At 39.2% G+C, this 26,499-nt stretch overlaps 1 protein-coding gene across 4 annotated transcripts in view; it reads right to left on the reverse strand.

Moving 5' to 3' along the window:
* Window positions 1-7,701: 7,701 nt before the first annotated feature.
* Window positions 7,702-26,499, reverse strand: part of FTCDNL1 (formiminotransferase cyclodeaminase N-terminal like) — an 88,097-nt gene continuing 69,299 nt past the window's right edge. For all 4 annotated transcript variants that reach the window (XM_061380995.1, XM_061380976.1, XM_061380967.1 and 1 more), the window contains 2 exons: window positions 18,366-18,551; window positions 7,702-8,635 (listed from right to left, as the gene is read on the reverse strand). In XM_061380995.1, the coding sequence (XP_061236979.1) occupies window positions 8,199-8,635; window positions 18,366-18,551 (623 nt within the window). In that variant the 3' untranslated portion in view covers window positions 7,702-8,198. The remainder of the gene's footprint in view (window positions 8,636-18,365; window positions 18,552-26,499) is intronic.

Genomic DNA, 26,499 nt, shown 5'->3' on the forward strand with positions numbered 1-26,499 from the left:
TAAGAAGGTGAGAATGAAGAAATGATAACATCACACCTTTACCGAATGTACCACACACACCCTGGTGTTAACTCGGAGCCTAACATTTTGTGGTTCCCAGACCCCACCACCACCTCCACTCGGGGTGGGGAAGAGGACAGGTGAGAAAGAAAATGTCTGAAGCAAGAAGCCACTCAAAGGTATCTCCAAAAATTAGTGGACCAAAAGGATCTCAATGGACAAGAGTTTGAGCAAGCTCTGGGAGTTGGTGATGGACAGGGAAGCCTGGTGCGCTGCAGTCCATGGGGTCACAAAGAGTAGGGCACGACTGAGTGACTGAACTGAACTGAAAGGATTATACTGATTATACATGCCAAGACCCTATGCTGCAAATGAAATAGAAGGTTTCCTCCATGGAAAGCAAAGCATAATAATGACATTTACTTTAGTATTTAAACTATTGTGATGTGGGTTCTGAAAGAAACAGCAGGCATTATGCAGCCTATATCCTAACCCGATGGTCTTAGATGTTTCAAAGGAAATGACTCATTGCTCCAGAAACTAGAGAGCAATGGGTAAAAATCACAAACTTGAAAAAGGACAAACCTAAATGGGAATCTGGTCTTGCAACTTATCAACTGTATGACCTCAAGGAAGTCACTTAACCTCTCTGAGCCTCAGTTTTTTGTTTTTACTCAACTTAGGCATTTCTGGTGCTGCACATCAGAGGACGTATTCATTTGTGACAAGCCTCTGGCCCTGTTTTGAGTGTCACAACTGTGGCTGAGCCATCACAGTTGGGGAGGGTGGGGGCGGTAATCCTGGAAGCCATTTCCCTACTGGGAGAGTTGGCAGTAACTTAACTATGAATGGAAGTGACTATGAACCACATACATGTATCACACTAAATCCTAATTATCCCCAACCCAGCCTCCGTTTAACTTCGTCCAAGTGCCCATGGCCACTCCCAGAACCAGCTACATAATCTGTGGGGCCCAGTGCAATGAAAACTTATTCAGAATTTCAATGACAATAGAACACTAAAACATGCAGAGCACCCTGGGCTACTGCGCAGGCTGGAAGCCCATGAAGCTGAGCTGGCCGCTCCAGTATCACCTGTCACGAGGAGACGTTTCAAGAAGTATTATTAGGAAGAGACAGCAGTTCCAATAAACTGTGACTAAAGAGCTTATGTTTGCAAGTTTTACAAAATCATACAAGCCCATGAGTTTATGACCAGGGCCTGTCCCAGGCCTCACAAGGGCTTCACACAAGCGCGGGCACTTGCAGTTTAGATTTCATTCGCACAGTGGTATATTTGCCCTGCTAAAACACAGTAGGTGCTCAATAAATACATGGGAATGAAGCCTTACCCTCAGAGACTGTACAGTCTAGCCAGCAAGCCAAACAAGAGATCAATAAAGCCCTGCTACAACCCAGCATGTCAAGTCCGAAAAACCGAATTGTATGAAGTGTGGGGACATGAATTCAAAGTAGAAAAAACAAAAGACTCTACAGGAGTTCTGGGGTGCTGGCTGCACAATTCAGATTCACCCTGGTCCTAGCTGCAGTTTTGGCACCATCTGGTGGCAGTTTTCCTCCCTGATTTAAATATCGATGGGGACCACCCTGGGCTTCCCTGACAGCTCAGCTGGTAAAGAATCTGCCTGCAACGCAGGAGAGCCGGGTTCAATCCCTGGGTCGGGAAGATCCCCTGGAAGAGGGCATGACAACCCACTCCAGTATTCTTGCCTGGAGAATCCCCATGGGCAGAGGAGCCTGGCAGGGTGCAGTCCATGGGGTCACAAAGAGCTGGACACGACCACGACTAAGCAAAGCACAGCACAGCACAGTGTGGATCACCCTGGGTCCTATGGCCATCTTGGCTCTTTCAGGACAGTGGGAAGATTTCAGGAATCTCCCCATTAACTGTGGCAAGTTTTGTGGCTCAAGCCATGGAAATTCATCTGGAAAAAACCTGGGAATAGGGAGATTCATCCTCTACCTCCTCAGTTGGTGAGGCAGGGATGTACTTAGCAGCAGCACTGGATCAGTCCTACAGAGGAGGCGAAGCCGGTCTAGGGAAGGAAACAGTGAAACTAGATGTTGATGGATCTTCCAGGAGGAGGAAGGAATAAATGGGCAAGAACTCCATATACCATAATTGTGTCAAACACAGATCTGAAAGAAATTTTAAATGAGAAAAGAGTACAGAGGCACTGGAGAGCAGTCTAAGTTCTAGAAGTTTCAGGATTTTGAGGTGGGCCATCCTATGAAACTGCCATGGAAGGGGAAGTTCAACCAACTGGATATACAGTTTCTGAAACTAGAGACAAAAGCTGGCCAGGCCTAGGACGGAGAGGCCTGAAGTCCTGACGATGTGGTCCCCTGCACTGTTTAGGGTTAGAGCGGTGGTATAAACCTGTAGAATAGGTATTATGGTAGGAGGAGGCTCCTGATTGACTGGATGGGCTAAAAAGAACTTTGGGGATTTTATTTCTTTACAGTCCTCTACTCCAAAGGGTTGTTAGGGAAAACCACATAATGGTCCTTGACACTTAGTTGGAATTCAGTGAAAGATAGCACAATTAACCATGTGAAAAGAGTTCACTGAAGACTTCTTTCCTGCATCTTGCTCTTTCATCTTGCTTTTATCCTTATGAAATAGTGGAGTGGATATGCAGGAAGCTGAACTATTAAACATAATTTTAGGGTAGACAGAGAGTGAAAAGTGAAGTCGCTCAGTCGTGTCCAACTCTTTGCAACCCCATGGACTGTAGCCTACCAGGCTCCTCTGTCCATGGGATTTTCCAGGCGAGAGTACTGGAGTGGGTTTCCGTTTCCTTCTCCAGGAGATCTTCCCAACCCAGGGATCGAACCCGGGTCTCATAAAAATTCTTTATACTTACTAGAAACAATATAGTTTTATAACAACAGGTCATTTCTAGACTACATAAATCATAGTGATTACTTTTTCCAGAGAGTTGGTTTCATGAAAACAGAGAAGAAGTTAGGAAATGGTGACTAGTTGCATATGGGGTTTCCTAAGAAAAAGTCAGTAGGATGGTGCAGAGAAGATTTGAGAAAGATGTTTGACTAGGCGCCTACCACCAGCTAAAAACCATCATCTACCTGGCAGGTGAAGGAAAGGAAAGACATGCCCTATTAAAAGATTGAAAAGACTTTAATTCTTTAAATAATATTAGTCTACATTTTTAATGGTGCAATAAGCTACTATAAGAAAGACATTCACTGGAAAACTCCATCCAGTGATTTACCATATTTCCCATCCTTACCCCAATTCAATACCTGGCTTCCCATTAGCCGAAAGAAAAGCAAGACCTTCAGAGGAAACACAGAATGTGACAACAAGAAAACGATGAAATTCAGAGACTACAATGCGAATGAGAAGGCGAGTAATCATCAACAAGCTGTTTTCATCAGGAACTACAGATCCACACTGAGTATCTTCTGCCTTCTCCTTTCCTTCCATTTGGTCTGTTGATAGTTTGTTTCTGACAAGATCCAGTCAGGAAGACGGAAATCACACTAAGTATTTCAAAAGAAATAACACTGAAATTTTGGGGAACAGTTGTTGGAGAACTAAAAGAGCTAAGAGAGAACCTGGTACCAGAGACCTAAGGAACTGCAGGAAGCACCAGGCCCTGAGGCTGGAGGAACATGGGAGGAGGCGGTGTACTTGGAGCCTAGAGGCTTAGAGAGGCCTTGCAGACGAGCTGGGGCTCAGCCACTGCCGGAACTTCTGAGGGGCCTGATGAGGCCAGTTCCGAAAGTACCAAGAAAAAAAGCTAGAGCCTGGAACCAAGAGCCATTGTATCAGGTCAAGAGCCACTGCTGTGGTGGGGCTGCCAGAAACCGCAAGGAAGCAGCAAGAGCAAGCCCCTATGCTTCTTTAGCCCTGCAGCCTCGCGTCTGGCTCTGGGGAACCAGCTAGCAAAGAAAGGCAGTGTGCAGGGTCCTGGCAGCATAAGCAGTACAGGGAATGGTCAGTGTGGGCTGAGAGACAACAGCTGAACCGTACACACACCATGCATTTAAAAAGAGAAACTCTTTTTAACCTAACTCATAGTTAGGTCTCTGATGCATATCTTAACTCACAGTAAACTAATTTGCCCCAAAATACTGCAAATAGGGCAAAAGAAGTGACAGAGTAATCCAACATCAGGCTGAGTTCAACCAGAGCTATGCTCACCAGGACCTTTCCGTGTACCTTAGGGGAGCACTCTCAGAGACTGCTGTTAGTGTCCTAAACGTTCTTACCTATGAAAAATGGGCTCCTGCGAAGCCATGTGCGGGCCTGCTTAAAACAATAAGCTTTTCTAACCCCCAAGCGCGACATACTCCGGGAGCATGGTCTGGATGCTTATCAAACAAGTTCCTGAGCCATTCTCTGAAGTTTCTGGGCAAGTACAAACAACAGAGTCAAATAAATGCCTTTTAAAAGCGAGGCAGTGGAGCACGTACCCTGTCAGTGGGATCCTCATATCCCCACAAAGTAAACAGTAACATGAGAATATTTATACTAAACAAAACTGTATATCAAGCCTGCTTTGGCTCAGCCAGAGGGAATGATAAATTCCTTGCAGATCTCTCAGAGTGGTCCTTTGTGGTCCACGGACACCACTTCCAAGACAGTACAAACCAATTACAGAGCAAGGCTTTTCATTATGCTGAGGAATGAAAATATCACCCCCCATTTTGCTTTATTTTACAGTTATGTTTCACTTAGCCCGCCCCTCCCCCTTATGTTAAAGACATTTTAACATCGTGGAGTTAAGCCCCAATTCAGGATGGAAACAAATGACATTGCCCCTCACCAGCACCAACAAAAGCCCTTATCACCCTCGTAGACTAGCTTTTTGCTTTCCTATCCCTCTTCTAACAAACTAAAAGTTGAAGTGGAAACTGGGGTAGAGGAAAAACACTGAAGAGTTAATAAAACATAAACTCTATTTGTCTACATCAATTCTGTCCCGTTTACAACAGGCACAAGTCATGGGCAAAGTCATCTGGCAGGATACGGCAGTTAAACAAGCTATGAAGCCACATTCCATACAATGTACACTTTAAGGTCCAGTGGACAAGATACTGCAGAACATTAGCACAAAGTGTCGGTCTGCTTGTAATAGAGCAATATGAGGAAAAGTTAATATGAATTAGGGTATTTGTTAGTTTGTGTATCTGTAGTTTGGTCAGATTTTCTCAACCCAGTTTGATAATGCTTATCATTATTGATCCAACCGAGCTGCTTCTGTCAGCTTATACATAGAAAGAGCTGATGATACCACGTCTGTCCCTACGATAAACCTTCAGCAACTTACAACTGTTTCAGATTTTCTGGAGAAACATGGTGGAGCAAGAAAGAAAGGGAAGACAGAAAGACAATAGAAAAAACAGGGAAATTACAATATGAACAAGAGGTAAGGAGTAAAATTGTCCTGGTTTTGAAAATTATTTGTAACAAAAATAGTAAAATTATTGTTTTAAATGGATAGCTGTATCATAGGCCAAATTTAATTAACTCTATTTTAAACCAATGAACTAAGCCTCAAATGTAGTACTTGAGTTTATCATAATAGATGAAAAAGGGAAAAACAGGTCTTACATGTTTGTATACTTTAATGGATATTACAAATTTGACAAAATTTTATTTACGAAGTGTGGGGTTAGTGAAATTATCTTATTCAGATTTTTTTTTGTTTTAAACTTTTATGAAATTAATATATAATTTTCAATAATTAATTGTAAAATACACATAACATTTACCATATTTAAGTGTGTAGTTCAGTGGCATTAAGTATTTATATTACTGTACAATCATCACTACTATCCATCTCCAGAATTTTGCTTTTTTTTGCCTTCAAGAACTGAAACTCTATACACCCATTAAATAGATGTTTGGTTGTAAATAAGCCTTGCTCAAAACCAGCAGTCTGGACTACAGTGATATGAATCTGGAGAGGTTAAGAAGGGAAATGGCTTATGAATCAACTGCTACTATATCCCCAAATGACACAGTGACATCCTGTGTTTTTACTCTCAATCACCTGCTTAATCAAAGTGTTAGTCGCTCAGTCATGTCCAACTCTGTGCGACCCTATGGTGTGTGGCCCGCCAGGTTCCTTTGTCCATGGAATTCTCCAGGCACAAGTACTGGAGTGGGTAGCCATTCCCTGCTCTAGGCAATCTTCCCAACCCAGGGATCAGTCCTGGTCTCCTGCATTGTGGGTGGACTCTTTACCATCTGAGCCACCAGGGAAGTCCCACCTACTTAATGGTGATGACCAAAACTGAAGCAAAGCTCCAGGTGAGATCTGGAAAGAGTGCTGATATTTCATTTTTACATTACAGCCTACAAAGTACTTCCATTTAATTCCCCAGAACACAATCTGGGTGGAAACTCTTTTCCCTATTTTACAGGTAATTAAACTATAGCTCCATGAAAGATAACAAGGGCCAGAACCCAAGCCAGAATCTGCTGTCCAGTGTTTGTCCTATTAGGCCACATGGCCTCTGCCAAAGCAAGAGAAAAGCAAGGCATGACTACTTCACAGCTCTCCCAGATCCACTGGGTCTAACTGGAGAGCATCTCCTCTTTTCACCACAGCAACTACACTTCCTTGCATCTGAAAACCACACGTGGTTCATTATTACTCCATCTTTGTTGTATTTATATTGACAGCAAAAAGAAAACACCCAAAAAGTATAATTCTGAAATAAAATTAATACAATTGCAGTCAAGGGTCAAATGTAAGTCAAAAAAGTATGTTAGGATACAGACTCCCCTGGTGGTCCACTGGTTTTAGAATCTGCCTTCCAATGCAGGGGATGTGGTTTTGATCTCTAGTTGGGGAACTAAGCCCATGAGCTGAAATAGGAAAAGCCCACATGCTGCAACTAGAGAAAGCCTATGCACCGCAAGAAAGAGCCCCGCACCACAACTGAAGACCTAGTGCAGCCAATATGTAGATGGGATAGATTACCAGATCCTATGGGCTTCCCAGGTGGCTCAGTGATAAAGAATTTGGCTGCCAATGCAGGAGACACAAGACACCTGGGTTTGATCCTTGGGTCAGGAAGATCCCCTGGAGGAGGAAATGGCAACCCACTCCAGTATTATTGCCTCTAGAATCCCATGGACAGAGGTGTGTGGTGGGCTACAGTTCCTTGGGTCTCAAAGAATTGGACACAACTGAGAATGCATGCATGCACTGGATCCTATAAAAAGACTGAGTTCAACCTCTTTTATTTTTAATTAATTAAATTCACATTATGTGCTCTTATTAGCCAAAACCACAATTTATTTGCTAAACAAAATCTATGGAAAAATTTATTTCATTGTGTTTTATAGATAGAAAAACGCCTTGTACTAAAAAACATAAGCACTAAGGATTTACATAAAATTGCCAGAATTAGCAAGTGGCTTCTTTTAGTTCAAAAAGAGGCAACATATTTTGATTTCTTTCAAATAAAACTCTTCCACCAATACCCTCCACTTCACTCAAGAGTAATAAATTCCCTAAACCTTCAGACTTCCATTTAAATTCCAAAAAGGATCAATATAATCCCTTGAAGTCATGCCCAACACTGCCATTCCACATCCCCACATAAACATAAAAAAATTAGACAAATACGGCTTTTGGAATTATCTCCAGAATGAACAGTAGGTCATCCTAAACAAGACAAGAAAGAACAAAAGAACATGATTAGTCTTTTATTTGGTAATTTTAGTTTATAATTCTCCCCATTTAGTTACTTAGTACTTGATTTTTAAAAGTGCACATTAAAAAAAAATGATTACTCAGAAAATGAGAGTTGAATACAGGACTTTGGAATAAAGAGCTCAGGAACACCAAATAAACAGAGTCTGTTTTTAGTTTAGTTCATGATAATCAAAGATGATTCCGTAACTATGGCCATTTTATCCAGCGCATTCAGGGAGGCTTCTAGTACACCCAAGTGCATGAACTTGATACAGAGGAAGATTTCACAAAGTTTCAGTGATGACTAGAAATATCATAAGGCAATTACAATCTATAAACACCTGTTGCTGTCGTTGGACAGAGAAGGCTTCTAGTTTTCCAATTCACACCTGGAACCAAGCTCTTGGATCTTCTCCTTGTCTTCACAGGCCAATAAGAAAAGTTCGCAATGCCTGATATTTTTTTCTTACAATTTCAATGAAACCTTAGATTGGATCACATGAAAACACCTTCACGTATTTTCCAGAACTCCCCAATACTTTCTCTTATTGCATATTCAGCACAGCTCTTGCACTCTTGGGGTGTAAATCCAATTAATGCTCTCCCTATCGTACCAATTCCTCGATCACTTGCCAATTTTTTAACTTGAGCTTCTATGTAATGAGGAGATATATAATAAAAATGGTCCCCAAGGACACTGTAAGCCATGTATTGAGAGCCTTCGGAGGTTTCTGTAACTTCTTGATCTTCAAAACTCTCTACATTGCAAGCTATCTCAATTTTCCCTTCATGAGGAAAAGCCATTGTTTGGACGCCCTTCAGTCCATTCACATTCGAGCCCCGAATGGCACTAGCAATTTCTTTTCCCAGAGCCAAGTCTTGAGAATTTATGGTAACATTGCAGTTCATCACATATGGGCTAGCGCCGATGCCTGAATCATTAGAAAAGCATGTTAGTCAAGCAAAGTAAAGCCTCATCTTGAAGATTCTATTCTTTACCCAATTCTCTTCTATTCTATTAACTTTACTTGATTTTATTTTAAAATAATACACAGAAATACTCCTCATTATCAACTCAAGAATTTTCTAAAGGTCATACATATTTTTTACCAACAGAGTTATCTGAGCTATAAGTAGATATTTTTATCTACTCTAAATGTATCTGGATGTTTACTCTAGAATGATTAAGAAAAGCTCAGACTTTTGAAAATATCAGCAGATATTTCAAAAGGCACATTTGAAAATTAAATATCAATAGCAGTAAAATGTATTGGCCTTCCATTCATTTCCAAGGCCATCTCCGCAGGGGCTGGAATTCAGTGCCAGGTCTATGGGTCTGGGAGACAGGAATAAATCACACTCTGTATTCATCTCTTCCTCCCCAAACACAGACCTGTCATCACTGAGCTAGGTTAAGATCAGATTCAAATGAACCTCAACAGTCTTGGCTAGTAAAGGAGGTCACTAAAAAGTGACAGTCTTGGAATTGGGAAGGACAAAGGGACTTGTGTCTCATGATGATGTGGGTTTGGCAGGGCAGGGTCTGGGGCACTATGTATACCTTCTTGGTATGACCAGTTGGAGGCATCTCTTTCTTCCATCCTCGGCTTCCCAAGGGACTAGGACTGTCATTGCTATTCCAGAGCCCAGTTACTCTAGAGCATGTTTTACCCTGCCTTGGGGATGATGCAGCTCATATGACATAAATATCCCTGCTCTAATTATAGTTTACATTATAAGATGGACAACTTGGTTAAATTAGCATTGGTATAAAAAGCTTAGGTTTGCAGTTTCCTCATTGTGGGGCAACTTCACATTTCTAAAAGCAAAGTTGACTAGGGATTGATGAAGGATAAAAGGCTGACCTCATCTTCAGCATAAGACAATTTTTTAGCTACTATTTCAACATCATTTTACTGTCATTGCTTTTTCTTACTACTTTCAAACTTATTGCTCACGATGTCAGTACCCAACGAGAGATCCTGTTGAATTCACTCTCCCCCTGACAGCCGTGGTTTGGGGGCTTTGCTGCCTAGCCTGGGTACTCTCATACTAATAGACGCTTTACAGAAAATCAGCACACGGAAACCACATTTCATCTTTTTCCCACACATGTACATAATGAAACATTTCAACTCCCGAGGCTGGGCCTCTTTCTACTGGGAATTCTGCAGAAATGAATCAAATTACAGTATTTCTCCATAATGCTGATTTCATAAAAATTAAATTTCCTAACAGTCAATACATATCTCTCTCAACCTCATACACCAATCACTTACTCTAAATATCTTTGAGAATTATATCAGTTTTAACATTTCACAGAGTACAACTGGAAATTTTTTTTTTGTCAGTGCTAATGTCATTCATTAATCGAAAGCATCCAAGCATAGTCTCTCTCTCCTCTACCCCTGAACAGGTAGTGTTACAAACAATCCCATTTCCTCGTATCTGATACACATAGCCTATTCTGACTCAAGAAGTGGCCTCACCTTTATCACCATTCAAACAAATAGCTAGATCATGCTCAGAGTTTGCTGAAAAGTATGTGTGTGTGTATATAAAAGTATACATATATAGAGTTTCATATGGGGGGGGAGCTTATACTAAGTACTATTCAAAATATCTATTGGGTCTATTGTGCTCTGCTATTCCAGAACTTTGATATGCCTAGCCAACGTTCAGATATTTATATGTAATTTATCAGCTTGGGGGAGCAAGTCACTTTCAAGGCAAGTTCATTCATATGGACCCAGGGCCTCCTGACAGTATGGTAGCATGGACCATTTGATCCCTAAATACATGGGACAGGACTTCCTCTAAATCCTCTAGTAGATTGCAAGGCACCTTTTATCCCCATGTGCCCAATAACTGTCCCTTTTGTCACCGAGTTTCTAAAATTGATCATTCTTGCTAATAAATGAATTCATTACCTAAGATAAAAGGTAATGTAAACAATAGTTTACCTAAGATAAATTATTAAATGCATAAGAAATTTAGATGTTAAGTCCAGAGCACAAGAGTGTCACAAAGAATTCACTTGTCCCAACAATGACTTAATCAATTAAAATAAAACTCTACTTAAAAAATTCCTTCAAAAGCATACTTTAAAATTAATTATTTCTTAGAAAAATAAAATTAAACATAAGAAGTAACTTTTATATTCTCTTTTGAATAAAGTAAGAGTAATCACTTATATACAGAATGATACTTCCTGGTGTATGTCCTTGTTACATGTATTTTAAATTCTTCTATTAAGCTTTAGCTATACAATAGTTGATTTTGTTTTACCACTATACCTTATTCAAGCAGTGAATAAACAGAGACAAGTCAATGAAGCTGAGAAGTTTCTGGTCTAAGCAGGTAGTAGTTTTCACCCTGAGGGGTTATAAGGCCATGATCCATTTCTGCCTTAGGAAAAAGAAAGAAAGGAAGGAAAAAAAGACAAGAAGAAAGGAAGGAAGAAAAGAAGAAAGAAGGAAGGAAAAAGAGAGAAACTGTTTTCTGCCCAAATGCACACGTTTCTAATTCTTCCATTTAATCCTTCCCAAGTCCAACACCAATATGGTGATCCAATTCTAATCAATCAAATTCTGCATTTAAATCCAGAAGTCCCACTGACCTTATTTAAGATGCTGAATTTGACTTTTTATGCTAATTTAAACTTAGTAAAAATTTTTTAAATAAGGGAGGCAATTAATCCCAGCAAATCGTATTTCTAGTTAAATGTCATATAATTAAAGTAATTCCATTTTTTGCTCTAAAATTAGAAACCTGATGTGAAAGTTTGTTTCTCAGTTTGCGGTTTCACTCGGCTCCTGCCTCCCGCAGATTGGCACTCGGCTGCTCTGGCGGCAGCATGAATCTCACTGCAAAGCTGAAATTCCAATTTTATTCCAAAGCAACTGTCACAACGCCCTGAAGCAAGCTAAAAACAAGGAAAAAAATCTTTGGTATGATTTCACTTTCCATGTGTTCTTTAATGAAAAATTTATCATTCTAAATATTGGTGTTTACTCCTAGTTAAATACTTTTTTTTAATCAAAAAGAAACTGAGATTCAGTTGCTATTATTTCACAGGGAAATATAACAGGCCTGATGTTTTCCTGACAATTCTGTTATTTTCCTGTGTGGAAACACTGTATTCATCATATACTGTACGGCTGGTGATTCAGATATTGTAGAGACCTTATGGTGAACTGATATAGATGTAAACTCTTTATGCCAGATTGTTTAAGCATAAAAAAAACAAATGCACTTAATTAACATCTGATGTGTAGTTTTTACAAACACAAATGCAATATTTGTGTTTGAGCACTGGCAGTAATGACTGTGAACTATGCTATTAATGTCTGGTTTAAAGATGCTTGTGGTAGGACCACGTCTGGAATAACACAAATAAAAAACTGCATTCAGACAAAACAATAGTGAAGAGCCCGTTAGAAAAAATGAAAAAGCAGCACTCAGAAAAAACATTTTTTTTCCCTTTAGATCAAAATTATTCTCAAAAATTGTTCCAGGCACCATCACCTTCAATCAATTAATGGTGAAAAGATTCTCAATATTTTCCTCCAACAGAAAAGGTTTTGTTTTAGGGGGTCAGAAGTTTGCTAAGAGATGTATTTAAAAGTTCTCTTTATTATATTAAGCTCTTCTTTGATGGCTTAGCTTTAAAAGATGTGTGAGGAGGGAACCGAGGTAGTGTTTTGGAGTATATGGCATTTTTATGTCTGAAGAGAGAACTTCAAATTTATAGATTGCATTACAGTTTGAATAAATAAAGAGATTCTCATGAACTAATGTGTGGCTCTCTTATTAAATATGTTTTTACTGAAACCTGCTGAGTGCCAGGAACCATGCAGGTTACTGGGTGTAAAAACACAAAGGTTAAACAAAGATAAAACCTAGCCTGTGGGCCTTGCTTCAGAGTAACAAACAGAGCAAGACGACAGACTTGGAACTCAGGTTCAAAAATATAAACAGCTGTTATTACACTGAAAGCAATTAGTCATCATTACATATTGGTATTTTACATTTTTTAGAACATGTATTAAAGAGAAACCACAGCTGAAACAGGACATTTGATGACTAAAGCCATAAAACTCAAACATAATTGCTAAGTCCGATACTCCCATGGCGGGAAGAACGCAGGCCTCTTGTGCATGTGGCCAAATCCACAGAAGAGAAAGCTAAGTGACACTGCGCGGCACGGGGCTGGGAATGGCTCCCCAGGGGTCTGAGTTCAAGTTCCACTTCTTCAGGAACACTGCCTCTGCTCAGCTGTCTTTCTGCAAAGTAGCTATGACATTTTCCCACTCTGTGAGGAACCGTAAGCCTCAATTTCTCAACTCTGAATCTTTCAGAGTAACAGCAATTCAGAGACGAAATCACAGGGGTAGATACATGTTAACATCATCATGGAATGAAGCCAGCCCAGGTGAAAGCAACCTCAGGCACTTGACTTCCCTGCTCCCAGGTTTTCTAGAGAAAAGTGCCTTTCTCTAGCTCATGCAGAGACATAGTCCTTCATGTTTCAATTACGGGTGACACACTTAATTACACATTGAGACTTTCATCTTCCATCATCCAAATAGATTTACAAGCAAACATAGGAAATTACAGATATAGGCTCCTGAAAACAGGACTCATTCCCAGGCTAGAAATTACTTTTCAAAGACTAGGTAAAATTTGGGGTATGCAGTAAATGGCATTATTCAATGTCAAGAAAAGTGCCTGATGCAGCAGCTTCTCATTTACAGAGAGAAAGAAGTAAGCAGGGGCAGCTCTCAGTAACCCACTGAAATAACTAAACAGAAGTCCCTGATTCCAAGATGTGCCAGTTACCTCCATCTATAATTCCTACGGCATCATGTGAAACTACAGTTCAAAGAATTGTCCCTCATTTTTAAACAATGATGCATATATGCAGGCCAGTCATACAATATATCAGCCAGCAGTGTTTAAATTATCCCATAAATGTTTAGGGTTTTAAAATATATATGTATAAAGTATTTATTTATAGATCTAAAAGTATCAACTATTACTGCTTTGTCCTTATTTATGTTCCTCAGGAGCCGGCCAACTACAAACTTTTAAAAGGAATTTGGTTTAAAAGATTTTGTGTGTTTGGCACTGACTCTGGGTGTTAATCATTTCTGAGGTCACTTTTTTCTCTTCTGTTTATAATATTCTCAAGGAACTTCAAAACAGAAACCTGTTCCCTTATAGATTCTGCTTCCTTTCGGGTACTGTATAGATTAATTTTGTCATTGGAAAGTTAACTGTAAGTGTTCAGTTCATAGCACCAATCATTTCTATTTAAATTTTTTAGGAAAAGAAATAAACATAGCAACAATGTGTTGAAGCTTTTCTGTTTTGATGGGAAGAGCAGAAAATTATGTTGAGAAACACTGATGTAAATAAAGAATGTTAGAAAAATATATAAAGCCATTAAATTTAAAAATAAGGAGGGAAATTGCCACAGTTGTGAACTCAGCTTGTTGAAAAATTAGATGAATAATATTTCTATCCTAGTGACAGAGGTGCTAGAAATTCTACTGCAATAGGTATTTCTTTTAAAAATGAAACCATTTTACTCCTTCTTACATATGAATTTCTTAATGGATAACTTGGGCAAGTAAGGTAACCTAAAATTTCAGTGGATCATGTGACTTAAACTCGAATTACAATCTTGTTCATGAAACCATTTATCTATACTCTATGTTCCTCTCTGAAACATTTTAATTTTCTATTAGAATCTGCTTTGAGCCTATTAAATGAGTCCCTCAAGGAGTAACGGTCTACCTAAACTTGGCAACTTATAATTTTCATGTCTTTTGCACAAACTAAAGAGTCTACCACTTGAAAGGAGATATTAGCAAAAAAGACATATGGGGGGAAAGTTGTGCTGCTTTTCCTTTCTTATGTGACTCTTTTGTCAGCAATATGAATGAATGCACTGAAATCCAGCTTCTACAGACCTGATAAACCTCAATAATTTCCCTTTATGAAAGATGATGGAAATAATAACAAGATCAATTTGAAGAAATAGTGAAAATAAGTTGGAAGCTTTAAGAATTTCCTTTCCTTACAAACATATAAGATAAATAAAATAAATAGGTGCATATATATTTTACAATATTGAAATCACACTACCCAGCTTTATATCCTTTGGCCTTGACCCTGGATGTTCCTTCTGCCTGAGTCTCCTGTCCACATTTCCACATGGCCAACTGCCTCTCTCCTAGTCTTTACTCCAGTGCTGCCTTCACAATGAGGCCTACTTTGGTTTATCCCATCTGAAAACCATAGTTTACTCCCATTCCGGGCACATGATGTCCATTGCCCTGTCTGATTTTTTTTTTTTTTTTTTTGGCTGTAGCATTTATTTCCTAGGGACTTCCCCCATGGCTCAGCAGAAAAGAATCCACCTGCCAATGCAGGAGACCTGGGTTCAATCCCTGCGTAGGGAAGATCCCCTGGAGAAGGAAACAGCAACCCACTCCAGTATTCTTGCCTGGAAAATTCCATAGACAGAGGAACCTGGTGGGCTTACAGTCCATGGGGTCACAAAAGAGTAGGACATGATTTAGTGATTAAACAACAACACTTGTTTTCTAACATATCATATAATTAATTATTTATTAAGCTTGTAATTTTCTGTTTCTCTTTTCACTCTCTTCACCTATTCCCCACTGGAATATAAATTCTTTGAAGGCAAATAAATTCTATTTTCCCATTGATAATAGTCCCTGGCACATTTAGGTACTTAATAAATATTCGTTGTGTTAATTAATAAACTAAAAATTCTCTCTACATTGTACTGTATTTTCCACTTGTCTAAAAATTCCTCCAAACCTTCACACTTAATTGCTTGCATAATGGTCTCTCACCAAGGTATTCCATAGTTTATTTAATCACTCTCAAATTCTTAACATTTATATTATTTCCAGTATTTATTATTATAAATAGTTCTTTGATAAACATACTGGTACATAAGTATACGTACCTTTTATTGCTTCCTCAGGAATAAATCTATTTACCTAAGATAAATCTAGAATTAGAATTTCTGCAAAGCAGTTACATATATTTTTAGAGCTTTTGATACACATCACCAACTCACTTCCAAAAAGTTTTTTACCAATTGATAGTAATTTATACCATTAGTTGCAGGAGAGCCTCTAACTGCATCTTTACCAGATGTCAAATATTACCTTTAAAATACCATCTTTAAACATTTCTGTGTCAATCTTGGCATTTTAAAGTAAACTTAGGATTTTCAGATGTTGATCAAATTCTCCATGTAAATCACAGATCTCCATGTGGAGTAAAAAATAGAGAAGGAATCAAAATCCCCAATGGGTTGTCCATTCCAAACAAATAATGTAAAATAGGTGAGACTGTCAGACAATCATTAGGTGAGATGGGGGGATCACTGTTCACTTTGGTTTAAACAGTTACAAACTCAGTCTGTTCTTAGAAGATTGAACATGATTAGTGATAACATGAACATTTAGTTTTTAACTCAGATACGCTTTTCAGAGCAGGTTAAAGTTCTTCCCAAACACCAACCCATTCAGCCCCACAACACTTTAGAAATGAGAGTTAAGTTTTCCTAGGGACTGTCTATGCTATGCTATGCTATGCTATGCTATGCTATGCTATGCTATGCTATGCTAAGTCACTTCAGTCGTGTCCGACTCTGTGCGACCCCATAGACGGCAGCCAACCAGGCTCCCCCGTCCCTGGGATTCTACAGGTAAGAACACCGGAGTGGGCTGCCATTCCCTTCTCCAATGCGTGAAAGTGAAAAGTGAAAGTGAAGTCGCTCAGTCGTGTCCGACTCTTAGCGATCCCATGGACTGCAGCCTACCAGGCTCCTCCGTCCATGGGATTTTCCAGGCAAGAGTACTGGAGTGGGGTGCCACTGCCTTCTCCGAGGGACTGTCTAACCCAGCACTAAATGCTGTTCTTCTGTTCTCTAGTACTAGGATTCCTGCTTCTAATTCCCATCCTCTAACTGTAATCTCAGTCACCCGGCACTGTGCTGACTAGGTTTGTGGAATAATCCTTTCGGTCTTCAGTAAGGCTCAAATTAGAAACCAGGAAATAGCTTTCTGAAAAGTTAGTCACAAACTTACACTTCTCCGTTTGTGAGACAAATCGTGGGAAAATATGTGAGGTTCAAATTGGCAGGGAGCAATCAGCTTCTTCTTTTTTTTCCACAAGTAAAGACTAAAACACATTTATAATCACTTTTTAGATAAATCTTTTCTCTAAATGGAAGGAAAAAATGGTCCCTTGGTACCACGTTTGGCACTTAATAGTCATCCTTTCAACTTTAGTCTCATGAGGGAAAAATAATTAATATGGCCATTTTAAAGATATGGGAACTGAGGCTTATTGAGCTAAGGAACATTCTGAAGTCACATGGCCAATGAAGAGCAAGGTCAGGATTTGAGCATAGCCTCAAAGCCTGCACTCTGAGAGTCTCTGGTAGCTCAGATGGTAAAGAATCAGCCTGTAATGCAGGAGACCCAGGTTCACTCTCTGAGTCAGGAAGATCCCCTAGACAAGGAAATGGCAACTAGTATTCTTGCCTGGAGAATTCCATAGACAGAGGAACCTGGTGTGCTGCAGTCCATGGGGTGGTCACAAAGATGGGACACGACTGAGCGACTTTCACTTTCAAAGCCTACACTCTTTTCATTGTACTGCTCTAGCTGATGATGTCATTGGTTTGAGAGCAGAATTCTGCACCAGGGATTAGTAACCAAAAGCCTATGTGTAACTGTGCCTTGAGGAAATGTGTTTCTTAAGGTTGCCCACCTCTTGCTTCTTGGGACCTAGTATTTTAGTAACAGCTAAGATATTAACTATCAAAATGTGGTCTAACATGGTTTAACTAGTGATCCCTACAGAAGATATTAGGGGATAAAAAAATCAAGACTCAAATAAATGGACCTGGGATGGTGAAGTGCAGCGAGTGAGACAAGAATCAAGACTCAAATAAATGGCCCTAGGATAGTGAAGTGCAGCAAATGGGGATGGAGTTTTTGATAGGGTGCCATTGCCTTTTCTGAAGATATGCTCTAAGCAAGGTGTGGGCAGGAGTAGCAGAGAGAGACAAGAGTGGATAAGATCCAGGGCAAGGGAGAATACTGCTCCCTGTGTTTGTTCTCTCTGTTCTAGAGCCCGCAGTGTAGAAAAGCCTCTCTCCAGGGTGCCTCCACCATTGACTGTCAGGTGTAAGCATCAACCTGGACACTCTGGATGTACTGAAAGCCTTTCTCACCAGCTAAAAGTAAGCTACACCCACATCCTGAGCCGCCAGGTGTCTCCAGATACAACCTCATGCCTGGCCAACAGGACCCATCATCCCAGTGATAACCATTCTCATCATCAGTGCAGCCACTGATGAGCAGGGCTCATTGCCTATCATGAACATCCCTCTTGGGGGCTCTTATCGAGTATCTGATGAGGGCTTCCAGCCTCCCTGAGTGGCTCATGAAGGCGTAAGTAGAAAGAGCTGAGAGGAGAACTTCAAGCAAGTCAAGAAAGCTCCAGCTGTAACCCTCCTGCATTACGTGGGAGAGACCAAATGAAGGCAACCTCAGGATTCTCAAGTTTAAAAACCAAAGCGGAAAAAAAATCCAGACTGCGAACCCGTCAAACCACATCTTCTGGCAGGTGCAGCTCCCAGGTCAGATTTAAGAGTGCTGAAATCCCTTCTGGTGAACCAGCCCAGCTGCTTCCTTCTCTGGACAAGGGGGCGCTTCTCGGGCAGGTCAGCCTCACCAAAGAGAAACACACTGCAGCCAGGAACACTGAGGACCAGATTCTCAGCAAGGCCTATGGGCAGCGGGAAATTTTAACAAGACTAAATTAAAGTCAGTACTGCTGAAAGAAAACAAAGCACAGAATTTTCTTATTGTGGTAAAATACACTTAACACAAAATTTACCATTTTAACCATTTCTAGGTGTACACTTTGGTCACATTAAGTGCATTCCCATCACTGTTATAATCATCATGACTAAAGGGTATATAATTCACACAAATTTTAAAACTCAAAGTTTGAGCATAATTAACTTTTCCTTGGTTAGTCTCATAATAACATTTATGTACAAGGCTTCCCTGGTGGCTCAGATGGTAAAGAATCTGTCTGCAATGTGGGAGACCTGGGTTCAATCCCTGGGTCAGGAAGATCCCCTGAAAAAGGGCAAAGGAAGATCCCCTAGAGAAGGAAATGGCAACCCTCTCCGGTATTCTTGCCTGGAGAATTCCATGGACAGAGGGGCCTGGTATGCTACAGTCCATGGGGTCACAAAGAGTGGAACACCACTGAGCAACACTTTACACTTTAAAGGAGGCCAGAATTTCTAAGCCATTACAAATCTAATTCCATAGGGAAAATTTATCACCAAGATGAATGAAATCAGTACCTTCGATTTTTGAACAATTTTATAACAGCTCCAGAATGTGTATACTGTTAGGAGAAAGAAAAATTTAAGAATACAAGGGCCAGATCTACACTGTCCAATATGGCAACTCCTAGCTACACATGCCATTACATTTTAATTAATTAAAATGCAGTAAGTTGTTTTTCAGTTGCAGTAGCCACATTTCAAGTGCTCAGTAACTACACGTGGTCTCCCTATTGGACAGCATAGATACAGAACATTGCCATCATCATAGAAAGTCCTTCTGGATAGCAGCACTGGGACAGATATTCTGTAAGAAGCCTAGTATCTAAATACAATTTTATGGAGGCTACTCTGAATATCAATGTTTTTTTACCTTCTTCTTCCACTTTTACATCTAGATTCTGTCTCTGACCTTATCTTCTCAAGGCAGATTACAGAATTGCTTTCCTGTCTTTTTCTAGAGAATTGCTTCAAGGAACTGCTGTTTTCATGTCACTAAGTATAGTTCCCAATAAGCAAGGATAGAGATAACATAATTTATTTTCCCGATGTTTTATTTTAGGTATTTTATTGTAGGTGTTTAGGGAGTTTGGTGGAGAAGGCAATGGCACCCCACTCCAGTACTCTTGCCTGGAAAATCCCATGGATGGAGGAGCCCGGAAGGCTGCAGTCCATGGGGTCGCTGAGGGTCAGACAGGACTGAGCGCCTTCACTTTCACTTTTCACTTTCATGCATTGGAGAAGGAAATGGCAACCCACTCCAGTGTTCTTGCCTGGAGAATCCCAGGGACGGGGGAGCCTGGTGGGCTGCCGTCTATGGGGTCGCACAGAGTCGGACACGACTGAAGTGACTTAGCAGGGAGTTTGGATGCTGGCCTGGGAGGGCAAGAGTGTGGGCCTCCTTGATTTAGAGGTGCATCATGGGACATCCAAGGCTGAGACGGAGCCTTTAGCCACAATAAGCATAGGAAACCTCAAACTGCAATTCTGAAGTCTGCTATTTGTTTCTTTATAATGTAGACTGCCACGTTGATTGGGAGGGGTGAAATGTGGAGGACATTAAAAAAAGATTTTGTACCTCTGGGTCGTACAAAATCTATGGAAATGTTCTTTCTTCCTCTGAGTCAGGTAGAGACTCCAGCATTAGAAACCCATGATATTGTTGACACCACAAAGCCAAGAAAATCTCCCAAATTTACTAAGTGATCTCTGCTTCTTTAACACTACTTTAAGATACTAATGGATCACAAGTTTCTGCGGGGGTGGTTGGGGCCAGATGCCAGGGACACAAACAATCAACAGAGCTTTAGAAATTGCAGGAAAATCTTTAGGCAGTTACCTAAATACTCCCCTCAAATCTGGAATGGCAGAGAGCTGGGGTGGCAGAAGAAAGGGAAAGTGGTTTAGAAGAGCTAGTTAAGACAACTTAACATCTGAGTACTCTCCAAATTATTCCCATCACTGATATTTGGTCCAACCGTAATTTACAGTGACTCATACTTTGGCTGTTGCAGGAGCCTAAAGCACAAACTGTGATGGGAAAGCCTCTCCCAAGTAGAGACAATGTGACCTGTCTCCTGGCTTGGCCCAGCTTCTGACCTAGACAGGCCAGAGCCTCCATTTGGAGTTACAACTCTGGAGTACTGTATAAGCGTACAAAGCCCATGGTGCTGTAAAGGAGGAGTCTTGAAGCTGGTTCCTGAAGAGCAAAGCAAGGGACAACGACAGTTGCAGTAGCAGTTGACAGGGTTGAGGGCAGGGGTACATAGTAGAAATAGCACAAGCTTTTGAGGCCAGAAGATACTGGTTTGAATACCATCTCTGTTCCTTAATAGCTGTTTGAGATCTTGAGCAATTTGTTTTGTTTTTTTTTTTTTTGCCGTCTCTGAGCTTCAAGTTCTTTATCTATAAGATGAAAAAATTTAAAAAAAAATCTTCCTCTAACACACCAAATCCTTGTCTAGAAGTCTGGTGATTAAAAAGAATAAAAATAAGCATTTACCTTCCCTTTCCTATATAAACTGTATTTCAGTGTAGCCAGATAGCCTGAACTGATGAGGGAAAGATTTTTTAACTTAGAAAGAAACTCTTAACTAATAAATGTGGAAGAAAGCATTAGAAGATCACTATTTTGGATCTCCTATGAAAATAACTGTTTCAGGGCAAAGATCATCAATGGATGAAACCCTCCTGAAAAGTCAATTACGAACAAAGGTAGTTCATCTTTACATCACTAGATGTGAGATAATCAGAAACTATGGCTTCCTCATAGAATACATACAAAGCTCACAGCCTACCTCTGAATAACTTTTGCCAAAAAACAAAAACAAAAAACTGTTCAAGCCAATCAAACCTCTGGGGCTAACCTAAAGTTTGTAGGAAAAGAAAGGGATAAAGATACAAATTACATGACACCACCAGGGAGCAAACAGATCCAGAATGTGGGAATTCCATAGGACAAGTGACCCAGTTTCTGCAACCAGTGAATCAGAAGGAAAAAGGTGAGGGTGGGGGGTGCATGCGGGGAACTGGATTCTATCAAAAGAGACAGGGATACAACAATCACCTCTCTGTGTGAATCATGTATAGATCCAGATTCAGACAAGCCAATCACAGAAAGACATTTGTTTGGATTACATACTGGATATTAGATGGTACCAAAAAAATGATCATTTTGATGGATGTGATAATGGCATTGTGGTGATATAAAAATATGTCCACATTGCTTAGATATTTTAAATAAGCCAGGGTGAAAGAATATGACTTCTGAAACCTGCTTTAAAAAATATTTAATAAAACTAAAAGAAAAAAGAGGGAGATAAAAAGAGAGGAAAGGGAAAAAAATAAAGGAAGTAAAGAAACAAGAAAGAAAAGAAGCTATCCCATAGAATGGATAGAGAGATTAAGATTAGATAAACTAAGAAAAGCATCGATTGAACACAATGCTGGGTGCACAGTGCCCAGCACACACTGCTTCTTTTCCCCTCTGCAAACCTACCCCACTGTTCTGAATTCTGAACATTCCGAATACCTTCCTGTACTGTTATGTCCCTACTTACTCGAAATTCTCACATATTTAAACAGCACTCCTCTGCGGTTATCTCTTCTACAGCAATTCATGATGGAAAGAATCAAACTTAATTTTTATTCTTATAATGAAATTTTATTCTTATAAATTCTTAATTTATATTCTTATAATTCTAATAATGAATAAGACATTTCATTATTCTCATGCAATGAAAGACAACCAAGGCCAAAATAATATTTAGCATTAGAGATAGTACACTATATTCTTCATACTCAAGGAAGTAACTTTTATGTTTCTAATGACTGTAACCCAAAGGCCCATGGAAGGTTAAGTATTTGTAATGTCACTGAAGAGTAAATTAGATTGTCTGAATTTCAGAGAAATGTCTCAAATTTGGTCAGAAGAATACTTGCTAGCAAGGCATTTTACTTGTTATATGAACTGCATTTTAAAAAAGGGTTTTAATTTTATCATTTTTATTTTCACAATTAGTCTATGTAAAAATTATCCCCTGTACTATAATTACAAATGCTCACATCATGCAAACAAACAGGCCTGTTAAAGAAGATAAAATTATTGAATCTTTAAGCTCAAGTCTCACAGTTTTTAGGTAAGTGGCATTGTTTAAAGGAATAGTTCTGTGTGCATTTCCTGTAAATCAGTTGTTCCCCCAATAGTGGAATCAGGCATTTCCAGAGCAGGGACTTTCCACATTTTCAATGAGTCCCAAGAAACCAGAACTTCTGAACTTATCCCTGCTTTGTCATTGCACTCCCCCCATCCTCCACTGATTTAATTTCTTCCTCTCATGTTCATATAGTGGGCTTCCTGGTTGCACAGACGGTAAAAAAAAAAAAAAAAAAAAAATCCATCTGCAATGCAGGAAACCTGGATTTGATCCTTGGGTCGGGAAGATCCCCTGGAGAAGGAAATGGCAACCCACTCCAGTATTCTTGCCTGGAGAATACATGTAGTACAGCTTTTATTGAGAGAACATCATATCTAATCTACTTGTATTATATAGTTAATCGTGGACTTTTTTCCTCTATCTAGGTTTCAAACTCCCTAAACAATCAACACTTGTTAAGTTGAACGAATTGAATTTGGTTCCTAAGCACTTTGCAGATGTTGGACTCTGCAAACCTGAAATGGCAGCATCCATTCCAAACCTACATGTGGAAGTAAGGGGTCGCTATGCTAACAAAAATGAGAACAGGGTTTAAGACCAGCAGGCATCCGATGCATCCCCAGTGAGAAACCATGTGATCAGTTTTCCATCACCGGCATCATGTTTTATGAGCTGTCTTCAAGCCCCCAGGTGTCAGAGCCACCTGCAGCTGTGGGCTACCTGAGACAGTCAGTAACGTCAGAGAGGAAACATCTGAATCACCTTGTACCAACAGAGTATGATGTCATCCTGCTGGCTTGAAACAGATAAAGCAAAACTGCAGCTTCCTAAATTGTTCTTTATTAAAAGACCAGTATTTCCTAGTTTCTCTGCCATTCTTGACAACTTTTCCCTACCACTGTTATTTGTATTTCTGATCTTTCCATTTTCACTAGTCATATTCTAAAAAGGCTGATTTAATGACAGTATTTTAAAACATAATGCAACCTTTACGGTTAGCTGATCTTCTGTACTTGAAAATGATTTTTAGTCATTTCTACACATGTGTAACTATCATTTACAGCCTTACCTCTAGAGACTTCTATTAGTTTGGTTATTCCTCTTTGCAAAAGGAGGATCAGCACAATGAGACAGGAACTTCATATCCCTAACACAAATGTTTACTTCTGAGCCTGTAATGGACTTAACTATGGCTGAAATGTGGTATTTTATTGAGAATGTACAATATTTAAGACAGTATTTAAGAATCCATCTTATAAAATGTATTCACCTGCCTTACACTAACACATACTTCATGTCTACAAAAGTATCTGATTATTCTTTCTCTTTCTGCTTTTGTTTATTTCAGGAGCATTTCAGGACTACTGATGTAAATGGAGTTAAGATTTAACTGTTAAACAGAAACTGCATTTCAGAAGCTCAAAGAACATAACTGATATGCTTGGTTTTGTTACATTTTTGATGGCAGTCAAAATGCACAGCTAGGAAAAACCTCAAGCCTGTCATTCCCTTTTCACTAGGAATAGATAAATTCTATTTCCCCGGCTTACAGTCTGAAAGTAAGGCTTATTATTATTATTTTTAAACCAGAACTCTAATGATGCTCAAAAAAGCCTACTTACACATTCTCATCAGGACATACCAATCAAAAAGTGTATTTTTCAACCCCATCACCTCATTCTCAATAAAAAGCAGAGGGAAAAAAAGCACAGAATCTAAAAATTAAACTGAGTGCTAGACTTGAAATCTTACAAGCATCCTCTAGTTTTAGTATAGCTATCTTAATATAGCCAAGTTTCTTGTTTAGTTGATTTTTTTATTTATGTATTTTTTAATGAGAAGGAAAAAAAAAAGATTCTCTACCAGAAGCCATAAAAATCTCTCAGATGGTAAAACAGATAGCCCTAAAAGTTTTTGCCTAAATTCATACACATACCTAAAATAAAACTGGCCGATTAATCTTGCTACACTACTTTGAAAAAGAAGACATTTGAAAATACAGTGTAGTTGTGATGCTTCACTCTCTCTAATTAAGTGCAGACTAGGAAAAATTATTCTTAGTTTAGTCTATGGAAGGGGGGTGGTGGTAATTTCTCTCTTTGCAATTCAAAATTATTTTAAAGATGGAGTGTTTCTTTTCCAATGTCTTCATTAAACAGAGCTGTTAAGAATTGTCTCCCAACCATCCCCAAAGAGCACAAAGCTACCCAGTATTCACCCCATATGCTCGGCTTTGAAGTGTGAAGCTGTGACCATCCCACCAGACTCTTACGCCACCATCAAAGCCATCTCATTATGCCCAGCGCTGAGAGTTAAAGCGCGGGGCCGTAACCACTCCAACACAAACACTGCATTAACAAAGCAACCACAATATTCCTCCCCCACATGGCTAGAACTTGAAGAAATTTTTACCATATGTACACATGCACGAGATACGAAAATTTATTGTGCTAGAACATCATTGAGAAGTACATTAAACATGCTGACTAGAACTGGATGTTATTCTAAGGGACTGGAAAAAAATAAAATGCAGCTGATCTTTATGATGAAAGAACAGAAACATTATGCTGAAAAACAAGATCAAGTGCAATTCCTAAACTGCATTTCTACTGACACATTCTGTGGCCTGTTCTTTCTTGAGGGAGCAGAAAACAATTTAGCCGGGTTGGGGGCAGAGGGTGCAAAACTGCTGCATATCACTGGATGCTACCGTTTACCCTATCGCATTTCCTTTCTAAAGGACAAATAAGCTTACAAATAATGCTATGCTGACAACAGCGTCTGTAATTCAAAATGAATAGTACTTGCTAAAAGAACGTCATTTCACTTGTGTCTCTGAGCTGTCAATTTACCATTGGCATGGCAGTAAAAAATAAAATGCAAAGAAAAATCCTGTTATGTATTAATGGAAACAAGGCCAGAATACGCACTTGATTTTCATATAAAAATTAATCTTTGAAAATATTTTGAAACATTTGTACCTAAAGATTCCATTCTTTTTTTTTTGCTCTAAAGAAATCCTTACATTTGTATACAGGAAAGTATATTCAAGAATGTTCACTGCTACCTTATTTGTATTGGAAAAAATGAGAAACAACCTAAATGTCTATAAATAGAATAGAAAAAAATGTGATATATGTATATTATGATAACTATACAGCAGTTATAGGGAATGAACTAGATAGATTTCCATGATATCTTGCTGAATATAAAAGTTATAGTATAAGAATCTTCAATATTATATGTATATATATTATATATACACTATACATATATAAAACACAATCGCTTTGTTGTATACCTCAAACTAACAATTGTAAATCAATTACACTTCAATTAAAAAATAAAATAAAAAAATTTTAAGTGATAGTACAATAACATTTAGACTACAAACACATACAACAAATACTGTATGGACTTATGAGTAAATACATAGGTAGAAATAAAAGTATGGGGGAAATTCTTGACTGAATGTGAGCATACTATGCCATAACTCGGCAGAGATGTAGCTGATGGACAGAGGTGGACTTTAACCACATCTGTAATGTTGAAATTTTGAAAAAGAGAATAAAAAGTTCTAGGCAAGGTCAAGTAAATAAACAGCTGTGAGAATCCTCTGTTCTGTTGCTGTCTTGATGGAAAACTATGAGTAAGTTTCTTAATATTTCTAGGTCTGTTTTCCGGCTATAGAATGAAAACATTGGACCTATCCTCATGT

The sequence above is a fragment of the Bos javanicus genome, chromosome 2, assembly GCF_032452875.1.
Source record: "Bos javanicus breed banteng chromosome 2, ARS-OSU_banteng_1.0, whole genome shotgun sequence".
Classification (NCBI taxonomy): Eukaryota; Metazoa; Chordata; class Mammalia; order Artiodactyla; family Bovidae; genus Bos; species Bos javanicus.